Source organism: Globicephala melas, chromosome 2 (assembly GCF_963455315.2).
Source record: "Globicephala melas chromosome 2, mGloMel1.2, whole genome shotgun sequence".
Lineage (NCBI taxonomy): Eukaryota > Metazoa > Chordata > Mammalia > Artiodactyla > Delphinidae > Globicephala > Globicephala melas.
The window spans coordinates 100,097,546-100,122,326 of NC_083315.2; the positions used below are offsets into that span (position 1 = coordinate 100,097,546).

The following is a 24,781-nucleotide window of genomic DNA, read 5'->3' on the forward strand; positions in this document are numbered from 1 at the left end:
GCCTCGCCCTATCCGAGGTCTCCTTGCTATCTCTGCTCCCCTCCCCAGCTGCCCACTCTGCAGCCAGCATACTAACAGATAGGGACGCTGGCTGGGGCTGAGAGCTCGGGAGACTCACTCCTCTTATCTGCTGTTAGTGATCCCAGCCCTTCCACACTATACATGTCTGCCTCTTGTGCAAGGCTCCTATGCGTCAAAGAGAGTTTTCCAAGGACTAAAGTCAAGGATTTGGAATCAGCAGCAAGGATTGGAAATAGCCATGAGTTTTTGCATAAAATGTGCACACAGTGGAATAAACCCTGGGACAATTTTCCAGTAACCTATACAGGTTATTGCCTGGAAATATTTCTCTATGCCTCCATTGATGCGTGTCTGCTGCCACTTGTCCCAAGCCCTCTGCACTCAGGTCTGTAGCCGAGACAGGGAGATGTGCAGGAACCAGGTCATGTGCAGCTCTTAGTTAGAAAAGGAAAATGGAGCCATGGCCAGGTAGATGTCGGCCTGGATGTTGGCCCAGACTCTTAACTGCTGTGTGACCTTGGAAAAATCACTTAACTGCTCTGAACCTCATGTTCCCCTTTATAAAACTGACTGGGTGTCTCAGCCTTGTTGGGAGGATTAGAAATGCTTTATTTAAGTAGCAGGCACGTTGGAGCCACGTCATATATTTAGCATTTGTAGTTAGAACAACATGAGATTGGCCGAATAAAATAGTGAGCAAGAAATTATTTAAATTGCATATCAAATCCACAGAGTTCTATATTGCATACTTCCTTGATTGTATACTGCATGTTACTGTTTACCTCTTACATTTATATGTAATGTATATGTAACAATACCTCATAATTTATATTCACAAAACTGGGTTCTATCCTCTATGGACAATCTGAGGATAGAACCTCACAAATTACCCTTACAATTTTCAAAGGTAGTTTAGACTTTAAATGAGTTCTGCGTTAGGCACAACCTTTAGAATTCTCTACCTGATAGAACATCTAAGGAACCCAGAAAGCACTCGGTAAATGATAGAGCTCTTGAGGTCTTTGTGTGAATCAGCCGTCTACTGTGTGTCTAGAACATAAGACACTGTGTATCTTGCCTGTCTGTCTCACATCCCCCTCCCTCCTCATGTTTCTCACTGCCGCCTCCCACTGCTGTCCTGGATCTGACCTGTTGTTTTGGAGCACGAGGCACAAGTAGAGTCGTCTGGCAGTATTTGGTCAGACTGGGTTTTGCTGGCCAGGGATTTCACTGTGGTTTCTGTGGTGTAACCACCCGAAGGTTTAGCCACCACAAGCTGGGTAGAAGAAGTCGCCACTATTTTAAGAGTGTCCATTAATAATTATGAACTTCCTTCACACTTTGGGAAGTAATTTAAAGAGATCAGCCCCAAGACGGTGTGAATTCTGACCGTACTTAATCTTCTCTCAGAAAGCCAGTCCTTCACAAAACAAATTCTGTTCCAGCCGAGGGCCCCAGGTCTTACAAGCCAGTTCCAGAGGAGGCATCTGGACTCTCCCCTGCTCCCAGAGCCTTATGTGTTTGGGTTGTTGTGAACCACAGCGTGACCGCCTGGATGCTGCAAACACTTGAAGGCCCTCATAAAGCAAAAGTTTTAATGAGCCCCGATTCTCCCCTGTCATGGTCCCTGACTTCATTCTCTGCCTCTGGCCACCCAGCCCTTCCTCACTTCCAGCAAGAGCCCACTCAGCTGAGGCAGGGTCCAGCAAATGACATACCACGTGGGCCGCTTTGCTCTTTTGGAACCTGACTCAGGAAAATCGGGTCACCACAGAGCCTTGTTTTGCTGAGCCCACCCATACCCACCTCGTGCTGTGGGCGCAGAGGGTCCTCAGTCGGTTGCCTGGGGCTGCCGTAGCCTAGTGCATTGGCCTCTTCTCTCAAACCTCCCACTTCATTGGATGAACGCTCCCAGAAAGGGGTGAGAAAGTAACCAAAAGAGGGCAGACTCCCCCAGACTTGGGGCGTTCCCTCACTTGTCTGCACTGCTTCTCCTAACTCTGTCCCAACCAGATCCCAAAGCAGCCCTACCTACTCGGGGGTTCCCCTTTTCCTGCAGGAACGTGTGCTGCCTTGAGCAGAGGCTGAGTGGGATGCAGGTGCTCCAAAAGGCTCGCTTCAGCCCCGGCCACCAGCAGTTGTTCTAGGGTAGATGCTCTTTCACTTGTTTACTGCCGCCCAGCATCAGGATTCTCAGTTCTTCTCTGCAGTCATTTTGTCAGTTATCGAATCATTCTTTTAGTAGAAACACCAGTTTGTTCATACTGCCCAGATGTCAGCGAACAGAGACCGTGGGTGTCCGTGGTGTGTGTCTGGTCACGTGGTTCCGTGAGCATGCGCACAAGGAGAGGGCTCAGGGTCAGGGCCGGTCTTGAAGGGCCACCTGGTTGTCTTTGTTTCATATGCTTCTTTACTGTCCTCTGAAATGTTTAATAGAAAGGCCCACCCTGTACTGATGGGGCCACAGGAGGCAGGCTGCCTCCAAGGTGAGGCGGTGCCTTTCAGAGTCACTCAACCCGTTTGTTTCAACCTCATCTCCTAGTCTGGAGGACAGGACCAGGAGAGGAAGAAGACGAAGCGGAGGGGGGACTTGTATTCCATCCAGACCTCCCTCATCGTGGCTGCACTCAAGAAAATGCTGCCCATTGGTTTGAATATGTGCACCCCAGGCGATCAGGAGCTGATCTCCCTCGCAAAATCACGGTACAGCTATGTAAGTCGCCCATCTGCTTTGGTGGAGCATGTAATACAGGTGGTGGTGATCAGTGCTCAGCCCCTAAAGGATTTGTCCTTCTTCCCTGGAGACCAATGGACACAGAGGTGCCAAGGTGCACAGTGGCAACGCACCATCATCTTTTTTTCTTTTTTTTTAATTTACCATTTATATATGTATATATATATCTTTTTTAATTTATTTTATTTTTGACTGCATTGGGTCTTCATTACCGCACCTGGGCTTTCTCTAGTTGTGGCGAGTGGGGGCTACTCTTCGTTTCGGTGCTTGGGCTTCTCATTGTGGTGGCTTCTCTTGTGTGGAGCACGGAATCTAGGCACACGGGCTTCAGTAGTTGTGGCACGCGGGCTCAGTAGCTGTAGCTCATGGGCTCTAGAGTACAGGCTCAGTAGATGTGGCACATGGGCTTAGTTGCTTTGCAGCATGTGGGATCTTCCTGGACCAGGGCTCAAACCCGTGTCCCCTGCATTGGCAGGCGGATTCTTAACCACTGCACCACCAGGGAAGTCGCAACACCCCATTGTCTTTACAGCTGACTTGGGAGTCAGCGCATGCCCTTTGGGACGAGTCTCTGTCAATTCTATTCTTTTGTCCTCGTAATAAAGATTGCAGCAAAACTGTCCATTGGCCCTCAGTGCATCCCTGCTTTATATTTCCATATTGACCTGTAGGAATAAAATTCAACATCTCTTTCCACAGAAGGACACAGACGAAGAGGTGAAGGAACATCTGTGGAATAACTTGCACTTGCAGGAAAAGGTGATGCAGCAGGAAGACAATGAGAACTCACACAGGCTTCCTTCTGGCTGCAGGGTGCCACACACCCACTTAGTTTACTCATGTTTTTTTAAATGTGTTCTAAAAACAGCCTCAGAGTACTTGTGCTTAATCGGTAGAACTAACTCTCTGCCCTTAGTTTTTCATTTTTTTGGCCCTTAATTTTTGTTCTTGCCTTTGCTGTTGCAGAGAGGCCCAGTAAAACATGTCCTCCCACCTCCCACTGTGTGAGCATCAAGCCATAGCAGGGGGGTTAGATTAGGTCTCAGAATTTACTGACTGTGAGCTTTGTTAAAGAGGGGAACAGACACCTGGGGGAAGTTTTAGCACTTCCAGCTCTAGAGATTTGTAAACAAAGTAACTTTGTACCTGAGTTGATATAACCCAAAAAAACAAACAAAATCAAGACCAATTTTGATTTTAAGGCTATTTAAGATTTTTCCAAGCCTGCACATCTGAACAGCTCTTTCCTCAGATACATTATATTATGCTCTGAGATGGAAGATTAAAGTGACACAAATAGCCTCTACTTTCCATCCCAAATATGTAGGAATTCCTGGTGGGTAAAATATACTACAAAAAAGGCAGTAAAAAGAAATTCCAAGTGCCAGAAAATAGGTGCTCTAAATCATAGTAATGAAGAGAAGATGATGCAGTTGGGAAAACTCGCAGAGCTCTCCTGACCAGATATATATATTATAGGGGCTGGGGTTTTTAGTAACCTGGAACGGGAGTGTGGGGCCTAACTTCCCATGCTGTGCATGAATGTAGACCAAGAAACGTACATAAAACTGGCCTTGAACCAGTGAAACCCATGAATCATCTGTAAAAACAGCCATGAAACCACTTAGAGAGTGTCTACCTGCTAGAATATGGGCTGAGATGCTAGTCAACAAAACTCCTCCTGAATACAAGCTCATAAAAATAACGGTGTGAAAGGAAATCCACCACCATTAGAGAGTCAGAAAATGCCACGAAATGAAGAATTCAAGTCTAAGGAGCTACAGAAAGGAATTTTTAAAGTGTGGTTGAAATATTTAAAGAGATAAAGGCAGCAATGTAAACTATAAAGCAAGACTTGGACATTATTTTTTAAAAAGGAGAGGGGAGGTGGCACTGAAAAAGACCTCACAGTGATTTTTAAAAGTTAAAAATAATCATTGAAATTAAAAATTCAAGTTATAGGTTAAAAAATATAGTAGATACAGCTGCAAAGAGAATTTATGAATTGGAAGCTCGATTTAAGGAAATCGTAAGGCAGAGCAGAGAGAAAGGGGTGGAAAATATGACAGAAGGTTAAGAGACATATAGGCTAGAATGAGAAGTTCCTACAAAGTGTCTGCTTTGTTCCAGAAAAAGATAATAGAGAAAATGAGAGAGGAATTAATAGAAAAGACTCTTGAACACTATGGTACCATGCTAGGAGTAAAAGGCCTTTTCAGTTCAAGAGATATAAGAGATTGCTCATTTCATGTACATGCTTCAATTTGCAGTCTGATGACCCGGCTGTAAAGTGGCAACTGAACCTATACAAGGATGTTTTGAAGAGTGAAGAACCTTCCAACCCAGAAAAGACAGTGGAGCGTGTGCAGAGAATTTCAGCAGCTGTCTTCCACCTAGAGCAGGTAAGTAGCGTCTACCCTGAGGATTGAGGAAGGAAGACTACCCTGCAAAATATAAAACTCCTCCACACTCAGCTCTTAGTTAAGAGCACCCTTGTAAGACAGAAAGCAAGGAACAAGGATCATCCTGGCCTACCCCCAAAGTGTCATCTTGGTGCCTCGTTGTAGCAAGACTGCTCAATGCTTAACATTCCCAGTGTTTGAAAAATTTTTCCCATTAGTTCAAATGACCCATCCAAGCTCCCTACTCATTTGTAAAGCAATAAGCCACCAGAAGCAGTTGGGAAAAGAAAGAAAACCTAAGCCTCCCACAGACTGAATCATTTAGTGCTGGGTACCTTTTGCTGACTACAGTTGAGAAATCAAAATTCTTCTAGGGTTGAGAAGTCTGGGCTGCAGGTGGCTACCTTCTGCCACCCAGATCAGCCTGGTGTGCACCTACCCATGTGGTTTCTTCTCAGGTGGAACAGCCTTTGAGGTCCAAGAAGGCGGTCTGGCACAAACTGCTATCAAAGCAGCGGAAACGGGCAGTGGTGGCCTGTTTCAGGATGGCCCCTCTCTACAACCTGCCCAGGCAAGTATTCTGTCATTTTCTCCTGGCATGTGAGTCAGAGATGAGAATTAAGGTATCCTCCCAGAGCTGTGCTCTCTTCTGGCCCTGACCCTCATGATCCCAGAGGTAGAGATTGGAGTCCTTCACCCACAGAGCCATTACAGTCTGCATGTAGTATAATGGCCTGCTAAGGTAAGCATAAAAACTGAAAATAGTTGAGATTCCTTCGTGCCCCCAAGCCTGCCTCAGCTCACCGTTTTGCACTGTAAAGTCAGCCACGTAAGCAGATGGAAGCTCTCTAGTTTTGCCCTGTGGGATTCTTTGTGCAGCTGTAAAGGCACCCTGGAAAAAGGGAACTGCTTTCTAAAATACTTTACCCCAAATTCCATCCACAGATCAAACAATATTTCCATGTTCAAGTACTTGGATGACACCAAAATTATTATGTTTCCTCAGCAAGTACAGAAATGTAACCTGAGACTTCTTCAGCATGATGTACTTGCCTTCAAGATAAAGAAAGGGCACTGGTTAGAGATGGCCCAAGAGGCCAGTCATGGGCATGAGGCCTTTCCCTGGATGTTTAGTCTATAATCTGAAGTCAAATATATGTGAAGGCTTTTCTGGATTGTGCGTGAACACATGCTGTGTCAACATAGGGCAGAGCATCGGTATAGACTGGGCCAGTGTCGACCCCTGAGGCTGGCTCGGTGTCATTGGTGATACGGCAACGTTCCCATCCTCAAACTAATTGCACAGTCAGTAAAGTTGAGCCTGTGATCATAAACAAAGCTGGTAGTTGAATAGCCACTGCTTCATCACCTTTCAAATCAATAGGAACGTCCTCACCTGGTCAGGAAAAATAAACTGACTTGGCCAAGTAAATTCTGAATCCCATGTAAATAAATGTGTTTCTTTGGAATATCAGATGAAAGAGTATTCCTATGCTTGACATTTTGCTTTCATCTAATTGTGCATCTTGGCCATCATCTGTCGAGAGTGTCCTATATCCCTGTCCTGAGCCAGCTGGCCAACTGAGCTCTCCTAGTTAGGGTCTTTGAAGATGGTGGAGAATCACGGCCTCTGAGACACACACCTGCTCCTACAGGTCTCCTGAGAAAATAAACTAGTGTCTCTGGAAAGGTGGAGGCATCACAAATCAAGTAGAATTCATTAATAAAAAGCTGAAAAATTAAGTCAGGAAGTCATGGGCATGAAGCCTGCTGAAGCCCTGGCAGACAAATGAAATTTATAGTCCAGTAGAAAACGCAAAAACGCCTAGGACTTTTGTCTGTTTTCTAGAAGTGGTAAAACATCAAGAAGGCATTGGCTTTCCCCTCTGGTAGAGAGCCATACCTGACGTGCTAACGTGACCTCCAGAAGGGCTCAGCTTTAAGCACATGCCTCCAGGGCCAGCTAGGCGGCAATTACATCTCTCAAAAACAAGCAGTTTTTTTTCTAAATCCACTGACAATGTTAGTACCGTCCTTTAATATTTTGGTTGCTCCTTCAACGACTCTGTCCCTGTATGGATAATAGTAAGTCCAGGAATTCACTGTGTCCTTGATGAAACGTGGCCACCCCAGCCCCTAACCCAGCTGTTTTAGAGGGTTGCCCTGGACTTCTCCCTAGCATGGAGAATTATACGTAGATTTCATAACGACAATAAAAACTAACTACCTAAGAAGCTAGTGGTGGAGTCCGCTCCTTTTCTCCATCTTATGAGGATCTAAACTACATGGAGTCTTCCAAACTAAAGGGCTAAAGGGATTTATTTTATCATCTGGAAACTGTTTCTCTGATGTGAGTTTTTAAAAGAAAACCTGTATGCTTTTCCCCAGACACAAAATTAACAATTTCTTCCTGAGCACCTTTCAACGGGTTTGGCTGGAAAAGGTTAATGAAAAAACTCAGTATGACAGGCTTATACTCATTTTAATGGTAATGTAACCGGTGGAGAGACCCGCTCATTCTCTGCACACTCCTCCTTTCTTGACCATGATTTAACATGACCCATAAAAACACAAATTTGTACAATTTTTTAAAAAAACTCTGATTGGTCAGATTTTGAAGAAAGATGGTAAGGGCTGTGTTCTACTGGAAACCATGACCAGGTCTCGATGACTCTGGTCTTGACCTTCCTTTCCTCTCCTTTCCTCCTCACGTTTGGGTAACCACTTACTGGCTCTTCAGCGGCTAATATTCCCAGACGTCAGTCTTGTCCTATAGGGAGTGAGTGGCTTGTGCCAGTGTATCCAGTGTTCCCACATACCAGGGCCACAGCTAGAACCTGTGAAGCACACAGAAGTTGTGCAGCGTGCCCAAGCTTTGCTTCCTGGGTAGAAGCTGGATTCCTTGCAGCTGTGATTCCTCAGAGGCCCTGTAAAGGAGCCATGCTTTGCTGCTTTCAGCGTATCTGAGACTGACCCCCTCACCATCAGCATGATTTAGATTGGATCACCTGGACAGGTGATCCGCCAAAATGAATAACCAAATCGCCGTATTTAGCAGATAGTTCAGGACTGTTCCTTGGCCTAATGAATTCTCACTACAGGGAAAACATGATAAAGACCCAAGGAGACCAGAGGAGGGTTACGGTGACCTCCAGGTCTTGAACCAGATATTCAGGATCCGCCACGTTAGAGGGTTCTGGTTTCTTTGAAACAAATGCTTACGGTGTGCTCTTGGCTACCCTGACCAATCAGAAGATAAGGATTGTACAAAAACTGCTTACTAACCGTTAACCGCCCAAACTAAAACCAGGTGTCCCGTGGACCCCTCTTGACCTCACTCTCACCCCTTCCGCTCAGGCACCGCTCTATTAACCTCTTCCTCCATGGCTATCAGAGATTTTGGATAGAAACAGAGGAGTATTCCTTTGAAGAGAAACTAGTACAGGATTTGGCTGTAAGTACTGACTCAACTGCGAGCAGATATGGGTGCGAATGCATTTGATTTTTGTATTCATGTGTGTGCGTTATAACCATTAAAGATGCGCAAAGAATTGGGTGTATAAATCTGAAAGGAGCTAACTGTATAAATTATCAGAGGGAACCCTGCTAATAACGGTCATAAGAGCCAGAGGATGAATTTCACTTGGAGGGGCTGGTCCTGTGATCATCCTCCCCCGTCCTCACTAACAGCTGATGTTGCTTGGGATGCGCAGCCGTGCCTTGGAAAGTTCATGCTAAGTTAAGTTTTGAGCACCCTTGGTTGCAGGAGGCCAGCCACCCCAGCCAAAGCCCTGCATGTCCGGTCAGTAGCTTCACTTTGGGGAAGGCATATCTAAATGCCCTTCCTGCATCTCACAGTTCTGTATTTGGCCCTTCTGAAGATTTGCCACGCCTCGTCTCTAACAGGCTTCATGCTCTAAAACTACTTGAAACAACACGCAAGGGGAAAAGCTTATCGCGGCAGCAACACTGAGCTTCATCCTGGTTCAGAAAGAAAATACACCCTCCTCTCCTTTGGCCAAGCCCTGGTTCTTTTCCTCTTTCTCCTTATTTCTCCCATCTGTCTTTTTCTCTCATCCCTACTTCTCTCCATTAGTCTTGCCCTGTGTTTCTCATATTTACACTTTCCATGTTACATTCTCTTTCCCTTTCCCCATCTCCCTCTGTTTCTTATCCTCTTCCTGGCTTTTTCCCTTTAATCCTTCCTCCCGCATTTTCTTTCCATTTCTCTTTATGCCCTTCAGTCTTTTCATATATTCCTGTTGGTGAGAAAGACAGTCACTTGGTTTTCCCAGTTTCTTGATTAGTGTGACGTTGACAACGAACATCATTTCAACCCTCTCCCTTCTTCTGAACCATTCACACAACCTGCGCAGTTCTCACCAATTTACTGAATATGGTCCACCCTGCTTGTTCTGCCACTGCTGGAAAATCCACTTACACGTCTGGCATCAGCTGCTATTTCCCTTTCTGTAAAAGGAGAGAGAGGAAAGAGGAGAAACTGCAAGGCTCACAGCTCCAGGATGGCATCTCTCAGGAACAGCAAGATTTTCAGGGTCAGGGGTGAGGGCAGGAAAGAGAACTGTTTCCGTGGGTTGAGTCTAGAATAGTAATAGACCCCAAAACAGCCCCAGTGCTTTATAACTCTTGCCCAACACCTATTCCCAGCCCAGCTCTCCAAGAGGAATGTCAGGTGTTGACGGAGAGACGCGGCCTCTCGGGGACTCTCCAGGGCTTCCCTCCTGACCGAGGGTGCCCAGAGCTTGCATGAGAGTTCTGCTGACTCGGGTCTGTAGCGCCTCCCCTGCGGTCAGGCTTTTGCTTTTCCTTTCCTTTCGTTTTAACCCCCCAAACTGCAGTGTTTCTTTAATTGGCTGAAAAATACATATATTTCATTCCCAGACCTTGCATCCTTAGGGCTTCTGTCCTGAAATAAACATATGACGTCGCGGTTTCTCTCTGTGCTTTGAGGTGATGCGCTCTGTGCCTGGTGCTCTTACCTTTGTTCGCATGCGGTGGTGTGCCATGTGCTGGAATCCGCGCCTAAAACCTGTCTGCCTTGGTTTGTGTAGAGATCTCCCAAGGTGGAAGAAGAAGAGGCGGAGGAGACAGAAAAGCAGCCGGACCCACTTCATCAGATCATACTCCACTTTAGCCGCAATGCTCTCACAGAGAGGAGGTCAGCACTGCCGGAGCGCCCTGCTCGTCCCAGGCACAGGCACAGCTGTGTCGACCCCAAACCGTCCTCCCGCAGGTTGCAGTGTGCACAGAGGGGATGCCAGAGTTGAGCAGCCCTCCTGGCTGCTCTGTTCTTGGCCGTCAAGAAACCTCTAGGGGAACTACCTAAGCCCTTTCGTCATAACGCCTGACACTGAGTCTGAAGATGAAGCAGCCTGAAATTGTAACTTCCTCCCTGAATTCCATGTCAAGCCAAGGCTGATTCAGATTTTCACAGTGGTTTCTAAGAATCGGGGGGAGGGAGGGAGTTTCTAATTAATTCACTAGTACATTGAAGATTTATACGGCACTTGGTCTTTTCTGCTGGGTCCAAAGGTAGCCTGCTAAATATTTCCTCCATTCTTTCCAGCAAACTGGAAGACGACCCTTTGTACACCTCCTATGCCAGCATGATGGCCAAGGTACACGTGGGTTTTCTGCCCGTTGTCTCAGTCTTTCTATTTCCCTTAGACCTCTTCAGGCACATGAAAGCTGTCCCAGGAAGCAGCAGGCCTGGGACTGGGTCATGGCCTGGGCTCCAGGCCTCGCACAGTTCACGTGCCGTACGGGCAGCATTAATAAGCCACTCTCCCATCATCCTATAGAAACCTTGAAGCTTTGCAGAAACAGTGGGTCTGGTGGCTGGGTTCTCATGATGCTTCTGAACCAGCTAATCAGGGCTTAGGCATCCATTTCATCCTCGTATTTTTACTCAGTGCTCAGAACACGTCCAGCTGTTCAGACACATCTGTAGGTGAAGGAAGTCCGGTACATTTGGAAACAGGCCTAGAGACTACAGGAAGTTCCTAGTGCTCTGGAAGAGATGGAGTGACCAGAGATGATGTTTCTGTGTCACAGAGAGGGACGGTGGCCTCTGGAATGCCAAGTGGTTAAGCAAACTGCTGCTTCTCAAATGGGAGAACTTCATGTCGGGCAGCAAGGGGGGTAGGTTGGGGTACAGGAGCGCCCGTTCCCCTGCCAGCTGCACCACGGGGTCACTTTGGGATTCACAGTCTGGGTTTCCCTAATCTTTTGTCCAAGCCCCTGGTTCTTGTTGAGAAAGGCCAGCTCCCTGTGCTCTTGTCTCTCGATTTACACCAGAACTTCACTAAGTAGAAGAGTTCAGGTCTGTGGTTAAACCCGATGGGTCCCCATTGACTGTGTGATCTCGGCGTTCCCGTTTCTCATTTCTGAACCCCGTGGTAACTGCAAAGGTGGCCTTTATAGTTGAATGTTGCCTGCAGTGGTCCAAATGTTCTTGGTTTTACAGAGTGCTGAGGTCCTGAGGTACCTGTGAATTACATCCTGTCCCCTTCCTCACACAGTAGAGTCTTGTTTACACGGCTCACCTTTTTGTTTTGTTCTGTTTTGTTAGCATCTTTATTGGAGTATAATTGCTTTACAATGGTGTGTGAGTTTCTGCTGTATAACAAAGTGAACCAGCCATGCATATACATACAAGGCTCACCTTTAATTTGATTGTCTGTCTCCTCCTCTCCCTGCTGCATGCAATTCAGAGTTGTCAGAGTGGGGAAGACGAAGAAGGGGAGGAAGACAAGGAAAAAACGTTTGAAGTAAGTTTTCACTAAGATGGAAGACAGCAGGAGGGCCTTCAGGGGTGGGTGCTGACATTAGCCACATGGCTCACCCACCACAGGTGTCTGGTGGCAAATACATTAGTTGTGGTTGCTGTCTGTCTCTTGGCTCAGTCAGCAAACGGCCCCACAGCTTTGCTCTTCTGGAAAATCTCCTACCTCTACCCAAGTGTGGTGGTAACAGGGGCCATAGAAGGGCACATTCAAACGTTCAAAAGTGAAAATTCACAGCGGTAGAGACACTGGATGGTTTTTTGCACCGTTATTCTGTAAACGTACTTAATCACAATCTTAATTTTGAGGCAGTGCAGGACCCTGAATCTCTCAAGATAGAGCGACATGAGTTTACTTGTACTGTTTTACAGACAAAGTATACAACAGTAAAAGTAAATGAAGACGATTACAGTTCTGGAAAGCCTTGACATTCTAGCATCTCATAGCTGGTAGAGTCTCAGTTAAGTGTGGTCTGAGCATTCTGGATAAGTGGGTGTTTCCTACAGATAAACTCCAGCTGAGCCCTCAGCAGGTTTTCCTGTATGACTGAACATTGAAAGCAAGCACATTTTAATCTGGGGTCACTTCCTATAATTATAGTATCACAGGGGAACAGACTGTGTTACCTATCAGTACAAAAAGTAGAAAATTCCGCATCGAAAGGTGAGTAAATTATGGGTGGACAGTTTTGGAAAGCTGGACAGCATCTAAAAATAAACTTCCAAAGTCTGTTTTGTTCAAAATTATGTTTGTTGCCTTCTTAGGCAAGTAAAGATTCTCTCTCTCAACTCACCTGACCACGGTGGATTCTCTGGGGGTAAACAGATCTTTTCCCGCTTTTTTTTTTTTTTTCTAGGAGAAAGAAATGGAAAAGCAGAAAACCCTCTATCAGCAAGCTCGGCTGCATGAGCGTGGAGCCGCAGAGATGGTCCTTCAGATGATAAGCGCCAGCAAAGGTGATTTCTGGGATTTCTACACGGGCCCCTTAGCTACCACAGAGATGTCACACCATGACGTGACGTCGTTATTAACGGGTCCAGGTAAAGCCCAGTAGATGTGATTTACCCTCTGTTTCCTTGGTGATTCAACGGAATCTTTACCACGGCAGGTGAGATGAGCCCCATGGCGGTGGAGACTCTGAAGCTGGGGATCGCCATTCTGAATGGGGGCAACGCTGGCGTGCAGCAGGTAATGGGGGCTTGCAGGAGGTGGGACAGACTTCCTGGGGTATTTCCATTTGACAGCTGTCACACTTCAGGGAAGAGATGTTGACTCTGCTACAGAGGTGGCCGCCCAGAATCACCTTTGCTGGTGTTTTGTCCTTAGTGACCAGTTATATCAGAGTAACTGGGAACACAGATAAAACCAGGACTAGGAGTCTTTAGACAAAGGTATGCTTAGTAAAGAGGGCTTACCTAGGCTTCAAAAAGAAAAACATTACATTTTTTTCATCATTTCTACAAAAATATGCTCTAGAGGAAGTTTTCTAAGCCTTAGGTTTTTATTTCGACCCTTTCCCTTATTAGCTGCCTTACTGTGAGCAAAAGGGGCCTGATCAGTTAAGTGAGGTTCATAACCCCACACACCTATTGTTCGTTCACTCATTCATTTATTCATTTATTTAACAGCTGTTTAGTGATTGTTGACTATGCACTAGGGCCAGGCTCTCTTCTGTGGGTAGAGGGTGTAGCAGTGAATAATGCAAATAAAAACTCCTGCCATCATGCATTAAATGAGGGAACACACAAAGACATACAAAGTGGAGCGTCTGGCACATGGAGTTCATTCAGCAATCTGATTTGGAACTGGCTACAGGAGATAGAAATGCACTGGTGTCTCCTGAGTACTCCAGGCTCTGGCTAAAAATAAAAGCATCTGTGTGTGCACAGGAAAATGAAATTTCAAAGACTTTTGGCATTCATAAGGGTTATATCCCAGGGCCTTTGAGAATTTCCAAATCCATGACTACCATTATTGCGTATAATTTTTCCCAGGCTTTAACTCATCACAAACAAATTTCTCATTAAGAACTACCATTTTCAAAGGCACCTCTCACTTTCTGTTCTCTTCCACCACCACCCCGTCAGTTGACTTTCTTACAGAGCCCTTTAAAAAAAAAAAAAAAGAAAGAAAATTCTTATTATGTCAGACAAAGTTCCTGGCTTGCCAGTAACAGGGAACAGAGGACACTAAGTCTTATTGTGAGAGAGATACTGAGCTCTCAACTAGGCTCATTAGTAGGTAAGCTCCTTGCTCCAGTGCGTTAAAATCATTGCATGAGCTGTTCAGATTATACCTCAGCAACCGTAAACATTACTACATCCCAGTCCTGGCACCTGTTCCCAAATAGAAGAGGCTTCAAACAGTAAATCTATGAATGTCAAAGATCCACTATACTGTCAATACCAGTGGACCTTTATAAAATAAAACATCTGCCCTAAAATATTCTGGTTCCATAAGTGGAGGGTGGCGCTCAGGCACACTGAAGGTTTAAGTCCACAGGTGGAGTATCTCGATGCTTACCCAGGATTACAAACCACCATCCTGGATCTGACTCGGTGTACCTGCATGGCTGCCATCTGTCCATCACAATTAGGAGGGTTAGTACGTGTGCCATAGTTTTCATTGTTTTTCCCTTTTAAATGTGTCTCCCTTGCAGAAAATGCTAGATTACCTAAAGGAGAAAAAGGATGCTGGGTTCTTTCAAAGCCTTTCTGGTCTTATGCAGTCTTGCAGGTAAATATGGGAAAACCACCCATAGCATTTTTTTAAAGTTCTTCACTATTCAGGGAAAGGGGAATGGGGTGGGGGAGGGCCACAGAATAAACTGGCTTATCATGGAATTATTGAGAAAGGAGTACCTACTTCCGAAAGCTAAGAGGATGGGTATTGTTCCTCCAGCCCTCAGGATTACCTTCAAATAGCATTCAGAGGGGAAAATGTAATCTATACACACACACACACACACACACACACACCCCTACCAACACCTGTTTGGTGTTTGAATCGCCCTTACCTCCTTTTTTCTTAGGTTGTTTTATTTGGAGCTAAGTGAGTTTCTCTTAAACATGTATGCTCATAAAAGTTAAACTAGAAAAGAACGGAAAAGAGGAGGAATCCCTCAGTATGACTCAAGGCTATGTGTTCATTAGACCCATTAGGCACTTTGTTAATCCTTAACAATTCTTTCAGCCTGAATAGATATTTTGTGGGTACATATTTTGACACATCCATTCTGACAGAGGCACATCCTGACGTGGGAACATTTTGACATTGTCTGAAAAACAAAGCATTAAACTTTCCATTTATATTACCCAGTGGCGTAAGCCTCCCCTCATGGCTGAACCCTCTGACAGATGAACAATAGGTAACCAAAAGTCGTAAGGTTACCATACTTGCTCATTTCAGAAACAAGCCAGCAATCTTTCTAAGAAAAGTGTCAGCTTATTCTCCGAGATTCATATGTATTTTGAACCGTCTGCAACTCATTCTGAAAGAAGTCAAAGTTATAATTATCTAGCTCGTTTGCCTCCGATTAATAATTCTTAAACTTGGAACGTTGGTCCAATTGAAAATTTGGAGGATGGATGTTCTTTTTTTGGTGGACCGCATAATATTGCTAGTCATATTGGATTGGGTAAATGTTGTACCCTGGGGTTATGCGGAGCATATTTGAGCTGCAGTACAATCCCCTGTCCTCAGCTCCATTTTTCCCCCACCGACAGCCAATTCAGTTATTACCTCCCTCAGGAAAAGAAAATGTAATATTGCCAGACCTGACTCACTGAGGGTGAAATAGTACACGTGGACTCAAAGATGGCGAAAATCAAGGCAGTTCAGTCCCCTATTGCTCAGGATATTCTCGATTAACTTTCTAAGAGTTCTCTTGGTAGTCTGTAGTACTTCATATTGCTAAGCTAATTTATAATGATGGCTTAGAGGGACAGGTGACATACCCTTGGAGGCCAACTGAGTTCTAACAGAGGTTTTAAGGTATTTTAATGGTTTTTTGCTGATTATAAAAATAATGTGTATTTGTAAAATGGTTAAGCATTGAAGAAACCAGAACATTTGAAATGGGTATTTCGGGATGGAGTAAGGGTCAGAAATGTCCACCGCACAGATTGTCTCCTAAATCAGCAGTGATGCTTCAAAGCAGCTATGTCCAAGTGTCCTGGTTCCGTATCCTCCTCCCAAAATCAAAGGATACTTTTGTATTATCAAGCAGACCCTTTTTATAGCAGGGTCTGGGGAAAACCAATATAATGGCAGTAGGAATTTTCACTTTCTCTTTAGAATTCGTCTAAATTACAGAACATATGTGACTCCCTAAAAGGGGTGTTGGATTTTTCCCCAAAATCTTTCCAATCCAACAGTCATTTCCTTTGCCCAGTGATAAAAGGAAGAAGAGGTTTTGCAGAATCTTACTGGACTCAGCCATAAGCTTCTCTAAGGTCTATGTTCTTGTGAGACTTTGTGGTCTTATGTTCCATAAAATCTTTTTTATTGGCTAAGGAGTTAGACCCTATTAGAGAAATGGAGTGAGCCCCAGTTGGAAATCACATGATCATTATTCTCATTATAGCTTTGCGGTTGTCCTAGAGGTTCCTGGCTAAGCAGGTTTTGTTGGTGGCTGTGGCTGGGAAGGTTGTGGAAGGTGAGGACAAAAATCAAAGCCAACTTGTCACAGGTTCAGGAGCACCTAGGGACACCATTGCCTCTAGAAAGCATGATCTTGGCTACTTTTGGCTCCTGAATGATAGAATAAAAGGGTGTGGCCCTTCAAAATCTGAAACTTTGGGGCTTCCCTGGTGGCACAGTGGTTGAGAGTCCGCCTGCCGATGCAGGGGACGCGGGTTCGTGCACCAGTCCGGGAAGATCCCACATGCCGCGGAGCGGCTGGGCCCGTGAGCCATGGCCGCTGAGCCTGCGCGTCCGGAGCCTGTGCTCCGCAATGGGAGAGGCCACAACAGTGAGAGGCCCGCGTACCACAAAAAAAAAAAAAAAAATCTGAAACTTTGTAGCTCTCTCCATCAGTATTCATCCTAAGCACTAAAAGCCGCTATTCCTTGTGATTCTCAGAGAAAGTAGGTAAATGTGGAAGGTGAACATGAATTAGTACAGTTTAAAGTAAACTTTCCCTTCAGAAATCTTAGAAACAGATTATTCCTTCTTGATTTGGAAAGCCTTTCTAAATCTTCGTCCATAAGAAGGGACTCCAACTGGACAAACAGTGACAATCACATACATGTTTCTGACCCCTGTCCTTGCACATGGCAAGGGCTGTGAGCTCCAGGCATCCTTGGACAACACGGCTTAGCACGAACCCAGGGAATCATTAGACTCTCAACCATACCACAATACGCTGGCGCATTTATGATAATGCAAGGACAGGGTATTCTCAGTTGATGGGTTCATTGATGTTAAAAACCCATTTTCCCAGTGCGTGTAGCCCTGAACCTTGTTTTCTTTCGTCTGTTACAAGTGTCCTTGATTTGAATGCATTTGAGAGGCAGAATAAAGCTGAAGGCCTGGGGATGGTTACTGAGGAAGGAACACGTAAGTAACTGATGAAGGTGAAGGCTTCTCTGTTTCCAATTCAAATCCTAGTTCACTATTTCTGGTTAGAGCCCCTGTTCACTGCCGCTTAATCTCCAAGGACTTGCTCCATTTCAGCAAGATGTTTCCATCCATAGTTTTGATAAGGCATATCCAGACTGATGTGTTCACAGAACCAGTATTAGCTAAAGAGAGTCTGTCTTGATGTCTGTGGTTTTCTTACTCTGTATCCTTCTGTTTTTCTCTTACGGCTAGTCATCGTTCGTGAGCGTGGTAAGTTTGAGTTTCCGGCCCGAGCTCCTACCGTGTGTGTGAGTCCCAAGAGATCTTATTTAATCGGCTCAGCACAGACACATTTTCGGCTTGGTGGCTGCATGTTGAGTTTAACTCAGCAGTTTGTTGTTTAATTAAAGAAGTGTCTTCCATCTTCCAAAGCATGTGTTATGGACTGTGAATCATTACCGCCTAGTTGTTTTCCTTCCAAATGCATCCCGGGGCTAACAATTCTAGCTTTGTTGGGTGTTGCCTCAGTTCCAGTTTTAATTGGGTCTGTCACCATTCATCCACAGTTCCCTCTCCACGCTGTTCTGACACAGCTCCTTTAGCATTTTTGCAGTCATGTGTGGTGGAAGGTATTCTATGTTGAAAAGCCAAACAGATGCTCACCAGTGTTCTGTGTTTTCAAGGTGAAAAAGTACTCCAGAATGATGAGTTTACACGAGATCTCTTTAGATTCCTACAGTTACTTTGTGAAGGACATAACAGTGGTAAGTGGAACAGATTTGATTTGTCAAGGGACAACAACATTCAGGTACAAAATTTTGATATATTTCAGGTTGCCACATTTAATACAGCCAGTTGCTAATTTAAGAACAGCAGTTAATCCATTCCTTAATAAGAAACCCTATGTAACATGGCCTTTAACTTCATGACTAATGTTATTTAGCGCCACCCAGGCTAAGTTGCTTCCAGAATCTTCAGATATTGAAGCTAAACACCCACCCCTTGCTGTCAAGTCCCTCAGGGCTCATTAAGTCCAGTTTCTGGTGCCGCTGGGATGGGAGGGCTCAGGGCAGTGCTCTGTCCTTCAGGACCTAAACAGTGTGCCCTTGTAAGGCTTTTCACATGGTGAGTCTCTTCTGAGCTCAGCTGAGAAGAAGCTTAGAGCCACCTGCTCTGCAGGGATGGACTCTGACCCAACCCTGGTGTTCTCAGATTTCCAGAACTTCCTGCGGACTCAGATGGGCAACACCACCACCGTGAACGTCATCATCAGTACCGTGGACTACCTTCTGCGTCTGCAGGTGAGTGGGCGTTGGATGGTAGCGCACCTCACATACACTTCCAGAAGCTAAAGACAGTTACACAGCCTCAGGGACGGCCCAGGATACAGTCCAGCCTCAGTAAGGAAGGTCTTGTAATCTTATGTCCACACACTTACGGGAAGTCAAATACCTAAATGTGAGTTTGAAGACGGAAGTCGGGGGAGTGGTTATCTACCAAATCTTCTGTTATAAACTGCTGATTCACTTTAGTTTTGCCAGTGTAAGCTTAGCCACAGTACTCCAGGCAAGCTGTGCATGGGAACAGGCTTTCACTAGGAAAAAGAGGTACAGAAAGCGGGAATAAGATGGGTCCACAAGTTCTTAGTGTTGAGACGTCATCTGGTTGAATGGTTTGAAGGAAAATCCAAATAATGTCAAGAAAATCTGCACAAACATAAAAAGGATGCCCTCTTCTCTTTGCTGATTCCTCAACCTGGTTCTGCCGCTCACCAGTTCATGACCTGGAGCAGTCTGTTTAACCTCCTGGTGTTCCAATTTCCTCATCTATAAAACGAGTAGTCCTGTCTCATTGAAAATGAGTAGTACTGTCTCATTGGGTGGTGGTAAAGATGGAGAGGTTTAATACGTGTAACGTGCTCAGAACGACGCCCGGCACTTACGGTGTCAGCTATCATGTTGCTGCTGCAATCATGATTATTTGGATGATCAATATTATCTTTAACGTACATTTTTCATTGTGAATAAATTGTCCTATAACATGGTCACCCAGGTCCAGCTGAACGCTGCCCTCTCTTCAATGTGTTCTTTCCTGCGGAGGGGGAATATCTGTACTTAAAAGGTGCTCGGGATCAGATACCTCTGTGCTTCTTCACAGAGTCCCAGGCTCCTGTCATAACAAAGGGGTCACAGAAATGTAGGACGCTCTTGTACTCTTCCCGAACATTGGGTTTAGCTTCATGGACTGAGAAATACTAAACCCTCTCACTATGTGAGAAATACCAAACTCTCCTTTTTTGTTCTTAGGAATCAATCAGTGACTTCTACTGGTATTATTCAGGGAAGGACGTCATTGATGAATCTGGACAGCACAATTTTTCCAAAGCCCTGGCGGTCACCAAGCAGATTTTCAATTCTCTTACGGAATACATCCAGGTATGTGCTATAGAGCGCATGCCTGAGAACAAAGAGAACATCTTTAACCTTCCCATGTTCTAATTCCCTACAGAATACTTGGCTGCATATGTGGACTGTGCATCCAGCTATAGCACTGACGATATTCCTCACCTATAAATAGAAACCAGTGGTACCTACACTCTACGAGAAGCTGTAGTTTATGGACCCCACTGTGACCTGTGAATAGCAGTGTCACACTTTATCTGCATTTATCTGGTTAACATTTTGCCTTCCCTCCTAGTCTGAAATCTTTTTGTCAACAGAAGATTTCTTATTCGTTTTAAAATTCTTCATTTTTAGCATGTGTGGCACATCAGAGGTGTTCAGTAAGCATGGAGAGTGGAGTGGAGGAATGATTGATAGCATGAAGGAATAAAGGGACAAGTGGTATTATCTTGAGCCTTGAGATTAAACACAGGATTCATGAGAGCCTACCAATTTGTCAGAAATTCACTCTATGGAAAAGGTAACTTCAGAAGCACATAAACTAAGTGCAGTGGCCGTCACATCAACAGGTAAATTTCAGGTTGCACATCTCACAGCAGTCTTTCTCTGTTCACAGCATTCTCTACTCATTGCCTACAGTGGTCTAGCTACTGTGAAAAGGAGTAGAGGACGTCCTCAGGCAGAATTTGCTGTGAAATCGGTAGCCATATCATGGTGCTCTGTGATGTGATATAAGATTTTTTAAGATCTATATGTTGAGCCAACTGGCACACTCAGATCATATTTGCTTACTAAAATAAACACAAGACGAAGACTTGAAAAGAAGGATTTTAAGGAAGATATTGATCCATGCTTTACTCAAGGATTGTAAGAACATAGGGAGATAAACCTAGGAACAGGTGACTGAGCTGAAGTTTCACAGCGTGTGAAATACTTATGAAGGTCATTGAACTGATCTGACAAGCATCCGATTTGCTCTCTGCAGAGCCCATCCTAACCTCCAGAACTTCCTATGGAGCACTTAACCCAAATGTAAAAGAAAAGTGTATTTGGGGTGAATGTGAGTTTTTTTCAACAACCAGTTTTGTTTCAACAAAGAATCTAGAGGCTTCTAGGGATCAGACACCAAATGTACATGAACAGTGTTTTTTAAACAAGCTTACTTGATTTAGGGACGCAGGCAAAATTTCTCCTGCTCACCTCTTCCCTGGGAATTCTGCCAAGCCTTTTCTAGAACTTGATACTAGAACACCAGTACCAGTGAAAGTGTAGAAAAATATAGGAAAAAGCTATAAGGAAGAGTTAAGGATAAAGAACATAGGCAGAATGTGACAAAAGACTCTAAATGTATAAAATATATATATATAAAACAGCCTCACTCAAGAGGTAGGGAATAAGGTGCCAGCCTAAGAAGCTTTGGAAATGAGTACAGTCTGAAAGACCAAAGGCAAAAGGAGCTATACATAAGCACTTTGGTTGATGAAGTTTTTCCCATGTGGATATGTGTTAATAATTCTGAAACCATTATACATATATAATGGAAGGGAACGAGGTTTCTCACCGTTGGAGTGGGAAGTTACAGAGGAGCAAGCAGAGGAGATAGAAGATCCCTGTGGGAATGAATGAGAGTCAGAGACATTGGTATGCTAAACTCATGTTCAGCTTAACATAGATACAAATGGTTACATATGGAAATGTTTATGGAGATGTGTATACACGTGGATTAGGACAACACACATATTTCTGCTGCTCTGTCAGCCAGGAGGACCTAAAAAATGATGCCCCAGTAGCAACAAGCACAACTAGAGCCCAGATCTTGGTTTCTAATACCATTGAAAGGAAATAGGGCTCCGTAGAGAAATGGCTGATTCTAGAACTAGGGCTGGAAACATACAGGATGAGCCTGGAGAATGCTATAGTGCAAGAGAATGCTAAAAAAAAAAATGATGGGGGTGTGTCAAAGGGATACAGGAGCCAACTGAAAGAGCTCCCAATGGCCAAAACTGGAAAAATTAGAGCTACAAAAGAAAGTAAATAAAGTAGTACTGCATTATAACCCAAAGCGTAAAATGAATGTGTGGAGTCCATACTGATATAAATAAATGATTAAATAAATAAGAAAGAATAGACAACTCTCCATTCAGAAGAATTTCAAATAACTTATTTTTAAAAAGAAGAGAAAAGAAACAGTGGTTCAGTAATGATCTTCCAAAATAGGAAAGCCTATTGACATGGAAAATGCAGACTGGTCATCAAGTCATCCGTCTATGTCTGGCTTTCAGAAAAGATAGAGATGATGTACCTGACATTTAGGTTAATGATAAGAAAATCCTAAAAGTAGTTGAACATTAGGAATGTAATTCAGATTTTTTCACTTAAGTAGATAGCCCTGTGGTCATCACATCTGACATGCAACTTTGCCTGCAAACAACGCGTGCACAAGGGCCTGGTTTTCAAATTGTGCTCCTTGGAATCCTGGAGTTCCTCAGAACCCCTCTTAGGCCAAGGTGTGGGCCAGAGTCGGCAGGAGTACCCTTCAGTCCTGTTTCAACCAGAGCATTTACCTCTCAAATAATGTTCTCTAGCATAAGAATGGAAGCTAAAAGAAAATCTCTGAAAATCACCGCACTGTGACATTCCTAGTGATTTTTCCTAGAAATTGGATCTTAGGATTGGGTGGGGGCAGGGGGGACCCGATGGAGTGGGGAGAAAAGTAATATCCTGGGAAAATATTGAGCTGCAAAATATGTGACCTTTGGAAAGAGCTCTCTACTTATCTGAGCTGATGTCAAATGCCCTTACTAGGGCAAGTTTCAGAGCAGCTGGTGATGCTCCAGTGAAATAAGAATGTCCTCCTCTCTGTAGGGCCCCTGCGTTGGGAACCAGCAGAGCCTCGCTCACAGTAGGCTATGGGATGCAGTGGTCGGCTTCCTCCATGTATTCGCTAACATGCAGATGAAGCTCTCTCAGGTACTGTGGCCCGTTCCCCGTTCCCGACGTGTGGTTGGTGTGAAACGCTAAGTCAATCCCCACCCCCTGGTCTTCCTATTGTGGATGTAGCTGCTTGATGAAATGACTGGAAAAGCCATGCAGATCAGGTCTCATTTTTAAAATGAGGGCCTAAGTGGGAGATAGGAATGCATACCTGCGGGGAGTGGGGGGCGGGCGGGGGTGTCCCACACAGGCTTTTGCATGAATGCAGCTTTCTCCCTGGTGTCCTTTTCATAACAGCTTCAACACTTGCTTTTTATGGTGCTAATCCCGTTTGCTTCCTTGTCACTGTTTTGCAATTTATGCACATGATCTACCCCCCTGTCTGCTCTGTCAAATGTCTGCATGTCTCTGTAATTCACATCTCCCTTCTCTGTCACCTTTGCTTCCCCTCTCCCCCATCTCTGCCTTTCCTTCTCACTCCCCATCTCTCTGGCAAGATGAATCGGAATCGCTCAGAGCATTTATTATGAACAAATAAATGTAGCGTCTGTGGTAGTCGATGGCCTCTCTCCATGGCAACACATGAGGGAGAACTTCAGGATATGTTTCAGGCTGCTCAGAGTAACATTGGCAGCGTTAATTTAAATAATATGTATCTAAAATTGTCAAGGCTGTCACATCTGCCTCTCTCTTCTGGAATGTGCTATTTACCCCTTTCATTTTTCCCCTTTTGACTCTGGCCTTATGGGAGGAGAGAGTTCTTGGGAGGGCTGCCGATTTATCAGCCCAGTGGGGCAGTGCGGTGTAGAGGCTCCAGAGACAGGATCCTGACCCTGCCACCTCCTCACTGGTGTCTTCTGGGAAGTCACTTCCCCTTTCCGGTTTTTGCTTTCATCATCTATAAGATATTGGGAGTTAAAATAGACGCCCTTTGAGGGCTCTTCTAGCTCTGACAATCTACACCTCTCTGATGTTTTGTGGACAGCTGTGACACACTCCAAAGGTGCTAGAAAATCCCTCTGAAGTCTGAAGGGCCAAAGAACTATGTCTTTGTGAGAGAGAGTCTGGAAAAGAAGTGTGGCCCAGAATGCATTTTTTAACCTCACCCTCAGATTCCCCACCTCAGATCTTCCAAGGCTTGTTTTGCTTCTGTGACATAGGTATCAAGCCCGGAGCTCACTTGGCAATGCCCCGTCTGCAATGCTGAAATGAAAACCAAACAGACTGGTATCAAAACCATCCGGAGGAATAGCCTCGATGATATATTAATAACATTTTAAGGGACCACTGGCACCCAGATCACCACCAATTAGAATCAGGAGAACCTAAATTAAGAAAGAAAGGAGAACCCAATTGGTGATTAGAACCTTGCTACTTTAATTGGATTGCAGTAGTATTCCCCAGAAGCTCACTGGTAATTCTTCAGTATGAAAAATGGCAACCTAAGCTACTAGAGATACCTAACGGCTCTCTGGTGGATTGGGTTGTTCAGTAGTTTTGGACAACAATTGGTATGTCTGCCACGTTGCGTTAATAAAAGGAAAACCGTAAAGGAACTCTTTTGTATGAACCCTGCTGCAGCGAGCCTCCGGATGCTACAAAGAGAGGATGCGAAGGCATCCGCATTCACCATGAGAAGGGAGCTCATCCTGGAGATGGATGTAGCCTTCACCTGACCTTCCCAGAGCAGGCTCTCCTTGCTCACTGCCCTGTACTTTACTGAGGGATCAGATAGCTCAGGGGTATCTCCTGTTTCTGTTCTAGGATTCCAGTCAGATCGAGCTGCTGAAGGAACTCTTGGATCTCCTTCAGGACATGGTGGTGATGCTTCTGTCCCTCCTGGAAGGTTGGGCTGTTTGGTATAACTAGGCAATCACACGACTGTAATTGGTCCGAGCACTAACAGTACTAATCACGCAG

General features: G+C 44.8%; 1 protein-coding gene across 1 annotated transcript in view; it reads left to right on the plus strand.

Annotated features, from left to right (window-relative positions):
- Positions 1 to 24,781, plus strand: part of RYR3 (ryanodine receptor 3) — a 364,723-nt gene that overhangs the window by 311,302 nt on the left and 28,640 nt on the right. The window contains exons 70-87 of the mRNA XM_060293473.1: positions 2,564 to 2,734; positions 3,455 to 3,514; positions 5,026 to 5,157; positions 5,616 to 5,728; positions 8,515 to 8,611; positions 10,230 to 10,336; positions 10,745 to 10,796; positions 11,892 to 11,948; positions 12,820 to 12,919; positions 13,072 to 13,151; positions 14,623 to 14,699; positions 17,449 to 17,522; positions 17,778 to 17,795; positions 18,209 to 18,289; positions 18,738 to 18,826; positions 19,832 to 19,960; positions 22,793 to 22,897; positions 24,626 to 24,707. Coding sequence (XP_060149456.1) covers positions 2,564 to 2,734; positions 3,455 to 3,514; positions 5,026 to 5,157; positions 5,616 to 5,728; positions 8,515 to 8,611; positions 10,230 to 10,336; positions 10,745 to 10,796; positions 11,892 to 11,948; positions 12,820 to 12,919; positions 13,072 to 13,151; positions 14,623 to 14,699; positions 17,449 to 17,522; positions 17,778 to 17,795; positions 18,209 to 18,289; positions 18,738 to 18,826; positions 19,832 to 19,960; positions 22,793 to 22,897; positions 24,626 to 24,707 — 1,624 coding nt within the window. The remainder of the gene's footprint in view (positions 1 to 2,563; positions 2,735 to 3,454; positions 3,515 to 5,025; positions 5,158 to 5,615; positions 5,729 to 8,514; positions 8,612 to 10,229; positions 10,337 to 10,744; positions 10,797 to 11,891; positions 11,949 to 12,819; positions 12,920 to 13,071; positions 13,152 to 14,622; positions 14,700 to 17,448; positions 17,523 to 17,777; positions 17,796 to 18,208; positions 18,290 to 18,737; positions 18,827 to 19,831; positions 19,961 to 22,792; positions 22,898 to 24,625; positions 24,708 to 24,781) is intronic.